The sequence below is a fragment of the Letharia lupina genome, assembly GCF_014066315.1.
Source record: "Letharia lupina isolate WasteWater1 chromosome Unknown contig_12, whole genome shotgun sequence".
NCBI classification, from domain to species: domain Eukaryota; kingdom Fungi; phylum Ascomycota; class Lecanoromycetes; order Lecanorales; family Parmeliaceae; genus Letharia; species Letharia lupina.
In genome coordinates this window covers 17,343-28,160 of record NW_023502981.1, presented here as the reverse complement: position 1 = coordinate 28,160, position 10,818 = coordinate 17,343, and the positions used below count along the sequence as shown (strand labels likewise).

The window sequence follows — 10,818 nt, the reverse complement described above, 5'->3', positions numbered from 1 at the left end:
AAGACTAAATTTAATAATTCTTTTTATATCTAAAAGCCTATATTACGTTCTATAATTTAAAAGAAAAATCTTAAAATTTTAATAGAGAATAAAAAAGTTATTTTAAAATTAAATAATATATATCTATTTTTTAATTAGAGCTATCGAGCGAACTTTAATAAGCGATATTTAAGATTTCTATTCTTTAATAATTATAATATTAAATTTTAGAATTTTTATATTATTAAAGAGCGTAAGCTACGGATTATAATTTATAAAAAAAATCTAAAAATTTAAATAGAAAATAGTAAAGTTATTAAGGGGTTGAAAATAGAATAAGAGATTTTTTAATAGTTACGAACGCTAATTTATTTATTCGCGATAACTTAGTCGATTTAATTAAAGAGCGTAGATCTAATAAATTTTTAATTAATTATATATATAAATCTAAGATTTTATAGCTTAGTCTTATCTTATTCTTTTATATATATTAATTATTTTATAATATATATTATTAAGATCTTATATTATATTAGATATAAAATTATATAAATATTAATATTCTATATCTTATTAGAGTATAATATAATAGATTAATATATTATATTATATTATATCTTTTTAACTAATATAAATTATTAATTTATATTATAAAATTATAAATTATTATTAAATTATATTCTTAATTATTAAATAATACTTCTATATTAAATAATATTTAAATATAAAATATAACTCGATAACTTACTATTACTTAGAATATAGTTTAATAAGTTATTAAAGTAATATTAAATTATAAAGAAGAGAATTCGCGATCTAACTTATTCGATTATAGAAATAAGAAAGTTTTTTTAATCGTATTTAATAAAAATTCTATTAGTTTAAAAATATTAGACGAAACTCGAGTAAATAAAATTTCGAGCTTAAGGTTATTTATACTTCGCGCTATAGATATCTCTATTTCAGTTTATATTAAGTCTTATAAGACGCTTTATATAATCTCGTAAAGCTCTCGAAGAAATAATTCTTAATAATATTATCGTTATTAAAAATTAAGTCGATAATTATTATTAAACGCTTAGTGAGATTAAGTTTATTATTATCGCTATCGCTATTTTTATTAAATCGTCTAATATTAAAAAGCTATTATTTAAGACTCTCGTTAAATTATATCTTAAGTAATAGCAAATTATCGAATTATATCTTATTTTCTGATGTGTTTTAGTGTAGGGATATGATTCGGTAAGGATTCGTACTTCCGAGGTATGATTCGGTAATTTGCCCGAACTTTTGCTTAATGTTGCTTTGGAAAAGAAGGCAGCCGTTGCAATGCAAAGTTTTCAGTTTCACAAGGCACTATTTGTGCAGATTGCCAGCTGCTGGAAATGGTGCCTTCCTTTGTCCTCATAAATCGAAAATCTTCTATAATATTACCATCTTCTTCTCTGTTGCTGCATCTCTAAAGGTCCTCATCAACGGCGATGGCAACAGCTTCTTCCACATCAGAGCAGCTTCAGGCAGAACCTGAAGCTCTTTTGAATGGACCAGCTGGCATACCACCTGCTGGTATGCTACCTGACTTTGATAAACCGGCTGGCCTCAACACCGTTTTCTATTTTTCTATCGCAATGTGCATAACCTTCTCAAGCTTAGCCGTTCTCATACGCATCTATACAAGAAGCTTTCTCCTCCGCTCCATGGGGTACGATGACTGTAAGTGTTGATATCCCTGCTGCTTCCAATTACTCTGACACACTTTCAAGATGCTTCGGTGGTTTCGTGGGTAGGTCTCCACACGATCCACAGTGTTTGGCGCTAAGCCCTGTAGCTGTGTTTGCTCGGATATCTCATTGTGGCGCTTTTCGTCACGAAGGCTGGGCTTGGTGTTCATATGTGGGACTTGCGGTTGAAGGAATTCTTCGGGCTGCTTTACGTAAGATATTGATTAGTCATTCACTCGTGCCGCTCGAATTCTCTACTGACAATGAAGTGGGTCAACATCGCTACAATTATGTACAACCCAACTGCGTTCCTGGCCAAGTTCTCTATTCTTCTTCAGTACTCCAGAATCTTCAACCCCGGCGGAAAAGGAAACTTGCCAGTGTTCGTCGCCATCCGAATTGGTATTTCGACTATCTTTTTGTTCTACTTTGTAAGAATATTCTTCGATGTTTTTCAATGCAACCCACGTGATAAGATCTGGAATCTATTGATTACTACTGGTCATTGCTACAATGGCAACGCTGCCTATGAAGCTAGTGGAATTTTCAACGTATTATCGGACTTCGCGATTCTAATTATGCCGATGCCCTCTGTCTGGAATTTGAACATGTCCTTGAGAAGAAAGCTGTTGACCACAGGTGTCTTTGCTTTGGGGTTTTTGTAAGTACCTTCATAACTAGCTTTTCCCCCTTTAGGCTGCGTTTGTCCGAATAGCTATCAAAGCGAAGAGTTGCTGATTCTTATAATCTTTTAGCGCTTGTGTGACGTCGATCATGCGCACTTATTATACCTTCCGAGTTCTCGAAACGTCAGACAAAAGCTACATGCTCGGCCCCTTTGGTCTATGGAGCTCAGCAGAGCTTTCAACCAGTGTCATTACTAGCTGTCTTCCCGCCCTGCCGAAATTCTTTCAACACATTCGCCCCAAGGTCTATAGAGTCTACAAAGTGTTTTCGGTGCAGTCGAAATCCACGAGTAGCTCTGGCCCCGATCAGAGAGACGGGAGCAGACCATCCAAGAATAAGCCCCTCACCAAGGTCAAAAACTCTTTCGCCAAGCACGGTGCTGGGTTGAATCTTACCGAATCAGACACGGACCCGTACTCTCAGCTCCATGGCGAGTATTATACGCTGGACGAGTTTGAAGCTTCGAAGCCCCAAACGATAATGGCATCTGCTCCGACCCAGGCATCAGGCGTGGGAATTGCCACAAGACGGGATGAGTTGGAATATGGACATCAAGGGTCATAAGTGGTAGACAATAGGGAGCAGCAGAACATGAGTGTGAGAGCTATGCGCGTATGTACTGGTACGTATTGTTGGGATCCTTACAGAGGACTTTGGCAAATTCATTGAGGTACGAACTTTATGATATTACGCAGTATTTGATACACTGAAATCGGCTTTATGTTCGTGCCTTTTGATACTAAACACGGCCTAAGCATATTGTGTAGCCTCTTTGCAAACCCGTTTTCATGCTCATCAAGCCTCAGCTACGATTGTTAGATTTCCCGTTCTGGTGCCGAGATCACTGGGACCGACCGACTTTCTCTTAGACAAGTTCTTCTCAGGGATAAGCGCAATTGTCGATGTAAGCTTAGCTGCGTCAGTGTGGGCTATTCAGAGACAGTATATCTAGCCCGGGAGAGTGATGCCTCACACTAATCATATGCGCTATGCAGCTAGTACTGCAGCTGGGTCACACCAGAGGGATAGTCTCCCGATCCTGACCGTGTATGATAATAGATCCCTGAACCCCTGGTCTCTGCATCCAGATCCATGGCCCATGGCGCTAAGGCCCGACAGTGGCCTGGGAGTTGTGTGTGACCGTCCTTGTTGGACACGTGTTCGGCCATCATTATTTGCCATTGATTTAGGCCTTTGTGTGTTTAGAAGGCGATTGAGGACAAACAGCTTCGTCACCCCCATCGTCCCCACTGCTTTCGATGGACAATGATCTCATGGCTGGTGGAATGGCTCTATGCCTGGAGTTGCTTTGAAATGGCCGCTTGGCCGAAATAGTTGTATTGGTGGTGTCGGCTGTATTGGCCACTTGGCTGCAATGATTGTAAAATGGCCACTTGGTTGCAATGACTGGGAACTGGCCGCTTGGCCGAAAAGGTTGTATTGATCGCTTGGCTGCAATGATTGTGAAATCTGATAACCTCGTTTCTGCCTCGTTTCTGTTCTTCTGACTCGTTTCCGACTTGTTTCTAGTGGTCTCGTTGCTTTTCCAAAGGAGGAGGTGATTGAGGATGAATACCTTCATCACCCCCATCATCCTCAATAGCGTCCGATAGCTCATCACCGCTGTATTCGCTTTGTAGAATACTCTCGGAGACGGATGTTTCCGGAAATGATTGTATGGAGTCTGAGTCGTCCTTCACCTATTTTTCGATGTGACTTTAAGTATATATTGAACTCTCTCTTTTCGAGTCTATTCGATTCTCGAATTCGTCGAGTTAAAAGAGATATCTAGTTATTAATACTCGTAAATAGTAAGATTATATATAAATAACGAGATATATAATTAGATATATTTAATACTAGAGTAACTAAGACTTTTCTAAATATATAAATAATTTAGAAAAGTCTCTTAACGCTAGAAAAACTCTTATATCTAAGCGATATATCTTAAAGTAAAAATAAAGCTATATATAAATATAAATATAAGAGAGAATAATAATATAACTCTAAAAGAAAATAATTCGAATAAAGAGTTTATTATTAATATAGTAATTATATAAATAATACTCGTTATATTTATTTATCTCTCTACTATCGTATATCGTATAATAATAAAACGATTAATTTAATAGTTATTAACGCTATAGTCTTATAGTAAACTTATTATTAAATAAACGAAGAGATTAGAATTATAGCGACGAATACGTAAAACTTAGAAAAAAAAAAAAAAAAAATCTTTTAAATTTTCATTTTATTATTTTATATCTTTTTATAATAATATTAAGATTTAAAATTATAAAAGTAGATATATTAAATTTAATAATATTCTTAATTTCTAATTATCTAATTTACTTTCTTCTTTATATATTACTTTTTTTAAAGTCTTTTAATAATTTATAATCGCGATATTAAAATTTATAGATTATATTTATTTTACTATATTTTATTTAATAATAATTTTTAATTTATTATAACGCGTATAGTTAAATATTTTAATATTATATATTATTATAAATAATTTACTTAATTTAATCTAATCTAATTTTATTAAAAAATTAATATTATTTATTATTATAAATAATATACTTAATTAAATCTAGTTTTACGCTATTATTATTAATATTAGAATCGATATAGATATAATATTAATATAGATATTTTAAATAAAATAACTAAGATATCGAATTATATAGATAGAAAGAAGATATAATATAATAGAAAATATCTTCGCTAAGACTCGCTAGCTATAAGACTAAGAGATATATTAAGAGTATACTTATAATACTATTCTTCTTCTTTATTAAAATATATTCGTTTATATACGCTAGAATTTAGTATTATATATTCGTTTATATAAATCGAAATTTAACGTTATATATTCGTTTATATAGATCGAAATTTAGCGTTATATATTCATTTATATAAATCGAAATTTAGCGTTATATATTCGTTTATATATACTAGAATTTAGCGTTATATATTTATTTATATAAGTTAAAATTTAACGTTATATATTCGTTTATATAAATCGAAATTTAGCGTTATATATTCGTTTATATAAGTCGAAATTTAGCGTTATATATTCGTTTATATAGATTAAAATTTAGCGTTATATATTCGTTTATATAAATCGAAATTTAACGTTATATATTTATTTATATAGATCGAAATTTAATATTATATAAATCTTATATTATTAATACTAAAATCTATTCTCCTTTATATAAATTATAATATATTTTCTTTTATATTTATTAGTTATATATATTAAATCTTAATATTATATTAATTTAATATATAATATTATTAAGCGTTATAATCTTTTATATATAATCTTAATTTAACTTTATTAATCTTAAAATAAATTTAAATAAAAAACTCTATTAAGATTTAATTTTTTAATATATTATTTAATATATAATATTTATACTTTATATATATATAATTCTTAATAAAAATACGTAATTACGTAATATAGTCTTTTTTAAAACTTTTAATAAAAGTTAAATAAATAATTAAATAGATTTTTATTAAATTAGAAGTTATAATATAATAATTAAAAAGTAAATTTTTAATTTTATTTTATTAAAAAATTTAGTTAATTTAATTATAATAGTAATATTAATATTTAAAAATATTATATATTTTAATAAACGCGTAATATTATATAGAAATTCTTTTATAATATATAATTCTTAAAGTAATTATTATAATATTTATTAAATTAATAATATAGCGTATTAGAGAAAATACTATAATCTCGCTAATTAGTTTATTACTTTAATTAAATATTATAATCTTCTCTTATTTTTTAAATAATTAGATTTATAAGAGTTATTATAATAATATATATAAGTAAATAAATAAATAGAGTATCGTTATAGCGATATATATAAATAAATAAATAATTAAATTTATAAAGAGTAGAGCGAAGAGCGAAGTAGAGATAATTTATTCTTTTAAATTTATAGCTTTTTTACTTTAATATATACTATATAATAAAATAAATAAAAGATATTAGCTCTTATATTTAAGTATTTTTTAATATAAAAAAAATATTTAAACTTCTTATAAATAAAATAGTAAATTATTATATATAATTCTTTATTATTAATTATCTTTTCGATATAATAATAATATTTATTATCTTTTATTTTATCTATTATTTATTAATAATATATATCTCTTATATTAATTAATCGCTTTATCGCTAGCGAGTAAATTATTTATTTTTATTTTTAAAAAAATAAATAAAGTTAAAAAAAAGGCGTTTAAAGAGTTAAGTATAAGAAATTATAATTTAATTTTAATATTTAATAATTAAGATAAAGAAAGCTTTATTTTTAAGAAAATAGAATAATAATAAAAGAGAGAAGTTAATAAAGAAAGAAGAAGAAAAATCGTTAAAGAGAGAGAAAGTTAATTTATCGTTATTAATAGAATTTTAATAAAAAAACTTTAAATATATATCGAAGCTTTTATTATCTATTAGACGATTTTCTTCTTTATCTTAATAATCTAAATTTATAATTTTATCTTATTTTTAGATTTTATTAGAATTCTAGATCTCTTATTTCTTCTCTTATTTATTCTTTAATTTATTCTTTAATATCTAAAACTCTTAATAATAATATTATCTTTTATTTAGAAATCTTAATCTTTTTAATTTCTTTTAAGTCTATAATTTCTCTACTCTAATATATATTAAATAATAAAATAAATAAAAGATATTAGCTTTTATACTTAAATATCTTTTAATATAAAAAAAATATTTAAGTTTTTTATATATAAAATAATAAATTATTATATATAATCTTTTATTATTAATTATCTTTTTAATATAGAAATAATATTTATTATTTTTTATCTTATTTATTATTTATTAGCGATATATATTTTTTATATAAATTAATTATCTTATCGCTAATAAGTAAATTATTTATTTTTATTTTTAAAAAAATAGATAAAGTTAAAGAAAGAGCGTTTATAGAGTTAAGAGTAAAGAATTATAATTTAATTTTAATATTTAATAGCTAGAGTAAAGAAAGCTTTACTTTTAAAAAAGTAGAAAAAAAAAAAAAAGAGAAGTTAATAAAGAAAGAGAGAGAGTAGTTATCGAAGAGAAAGAAGATTAATTTATTATTATTAATAAGATTTTAATAAAAAGATTTTAAATATATATTAAAGCTTCTATTATTCGCTAGACGATTTTCTTTTTTATTTTAATAATCTAAATATATATAAAAAAATTAATTTTATTAATCTAAATTCGTTAATATAAAAAATATATTTTTATATATTTTATAGTATTTTATAATAAAAAGTATCTTATAATATTATTAATATTTAATAATATATAATATAATAAAAATTAAATAAATTTTAATATTAGCTTTATAAGTAGAGATAAATAATAAATATATTATAATAAATATATTATAATAAATTTATAATTTTCTATATTATCTTATTACGAGTAATAATAGAAATATAACTTTATAAGAATTTAATCTTAAATAATAATTATATAATTAGAGATTTTTTAATAATAAGTATAATATTAAGTTATAATTTATTAAGTTAATAGAATATATAATTATTTTCTTATTAAGATTTATAATAATTTAATTATTATTTAATTATAATAATTATTATAATAGAATTAACTTTTAAAATATATTAATAATTTAAATTATTATCTTTAATACTTAAATATTATTTTATAATTTAAAAATAATTATAAAATATATATTATAAATAATAGCGAGAGTATAAGATATATAATAAGTCTATTAAAAAGAAAAGAATAAGCGTTAGAATATAACGATAAAAATAATAATAATTAATTTTATTTAAGCGAGCTAATTAAAATATAAAGCTCTTTATATTAAAACTATATATAGTATAATTATAATTACTATTCTTCTTTAAACTTTCTTCTATTATAATTTTATAATTTTTTATCTCTTTTAATTATAATAATCTCTTCTCTTTAAATTATAATAAAATTAGATCTTAATTTATTAAGATTTATTTTTTAATCTCGATTATTAGAAAAGTTAATATCTTTATATTTATAAATCTAATTATAAAATATTATTAAACGTTATAATTTTTTATATATATTAAATTTTTATAAATAAAGATTTCTTAAAATTTAATAGTTAGTTTTCTAAAATAATATATCTTAATTAGATCTTAATTAATTAAGAGCTAATCTTATTAATTATATATATAAAAATTTAAATTAAATATCTTATCTTATTCTCGAGAGAGTAGATAAAGTAATATATTTAATTATATTATATTATTATATTTTTATTAATTTTATTCTATATATAGAAAGAGAAATAGCTTATTAATTATTAAGCTATTATCTTAAATATAATCTATATTTATAATCTATCTTTAATAAATCGAAATATTATATTTATATTTAAGACTTATATATAAGCGTAATTTTACTCTATTTTTAAATTTCATTTAGATTCTAAATCTCTTATCTCTTCTCTTATTCGTTTTTTAATCTTTTCTTTAATATCTTAAACTCTTAATAATAATATTATTATTTATTCTAAAATATTAATCTCTTAAATTTCTTTTAAATTTATATCTTTTTTATTTTAATATATATTAAATAATAAAATAAATAAGAGATATTAGCTCTTATATTTAAGTATCTTTTAATATATAAAAAATACTTAAACTTTTTATATATAAAATAATAGATTATTATATATAATCTCTTATTATTAATTATCTTCTTAATATAAAAATAGTATTCATTATCTTTTATCTTATTTATTATTTATTAATATTTATATATCTCTTATATAGATTAATTATCTTATTACTAATAAATAAATTATTTATTTCTACTTTTAAAAAAGTAAGCGAAGTTAAAAAAAGAAAGTTTAAAGAGTTAAAAGTAAAGAATTATAATTTAATTTTAATATTTAATAATTATAAAAGTAAAGCGAGATAAGAGAAAGAAAGAGAAATTAATAAAGAAAGAGTCTTATCTACTATTTATTAATAATATATATTTCTTATATAGATTAATCGCTTTATCGCTAGCGAATAAATTATTTATCTCTATTTTCGAGAAAATAAATAAAGTCGAAAAAAGAAAATTTAAAGAATTAAGAGTAGAGAGTTATAATATAATTTTAATATTTAGTAATTATAAAAGCGAAGTAAAATAAGAAAGAGAAAGAGAAATTAATAAAGAAAGAAGAAGAGAAGTTATTAAAAAAGAAGAAAGCTAATATATTATTATTAATAGAATTTTAATAAAAAAACTTTAAATATATATTAAAGCTCTTATTATTTATAAGACGATTTTCTTCTTTATTTTAATAATCTAGATATATATAAAAAAATTAATTTTATTAATCGAAATTCGTTAATATAAAAAGCGTATTTTTATATATCTCGCGATATTTTATAATAAAAAGCGTTTTATAATATTATTAATATTAAATAATATATAGTATAATAAAAATTAAGCGAATTTTAATTATAAAGAATATATTATAATAAATATATTATAATAAATCTATTATAATAAGTTTATTAAAAAGAAAAAAATAAGCGTTAGAATATAATAATAAAAATAATAATAATTAATTTTATTTAAATAAGCTAGTTAAAGTATAAAGCTTTTTATATTAAAGCTATATATAATATAATTATAATTATAATTTTTCTTTAAGCTTTCTTTTATTATAATTTTATAATCTTCTATCTCTTTTAATTATAATAATATAATTTCTTCTCTTTTAATTATAATAAAATTAAATTTTAATTTATTAAGATTTATTTTTTAATCTCGATTATTAAAAAAGCTAGCGTTTACGCTAGAAGCTTAATAATCTTAATAATATAATATCTCTTAATCTCGATTACTTTATAATAATTAATTTTTTATTTATATATATTACTATTTTTATATAAATCTTAATTATTATAATTTTTAATTATAATTTTAATTATAGTAATTTCTTAGTTAATAACTTAATTATAAATCTCGATTATATAAATTTATACTTATTATTAATTTAGCTTAAATTAATATAATTTAAACTCTATAAGTTATCTATAATTATATTAATAATAAAAAATTATTTAATTAAGATATTAAGTATAAAGCTAATTATATTTTAATATTTATTAAAAAAATTATTATAAATTTAAAGAAAATAAAGATAGAGATTAAGAAGATTATTAAAGAGTTAAAGTTAGCTATTAATAATAATATTAATATATTTTTTACTATTAAAAACTCTAAATTTAATAAAAGAAATAAGATTTTTAATTAAAAGTTTTATAGTAATAATAAATATAAGATTTTTAATTAGAAGTCTTATAATAATAATAAATATAAGATTTTTAATTAGAAGTCTTATAGTAATAACGAATATAAAGCTTT

At 22.5% G+C, this 10,818-nt stretch overlaps 1 protein-coding gene across 1 annotated transcript; it reads left to right on the top strand.

The window, feature by feature from the left end:
* Nucleotides 1-1,460: 1,460 nt before the first annotated feature.
* On the top strand, nt 1,461-2,951 carry HO133_001117 (uncharacterized protein; the record flags this gene model as incomplete). The annotated part of the gene is made up of 6 exons (XM_037292048.1): nt 1,461-1,692; nt 1,743-1,762; nt 1,808-1,912; nt 1,970-2,102; nt 2,340-2,361; nt 2,456-2,951. 6 exons carry the CDS (start codon nt 1,461-1,463, stop codon nt 2,949-2,951), a joined length of 1,008 nt encoding a protein of 335 aa, XP_037151467.1.
* Nucleotides 2,952-10,818: the final 7,867 nt, after the last annotated feature.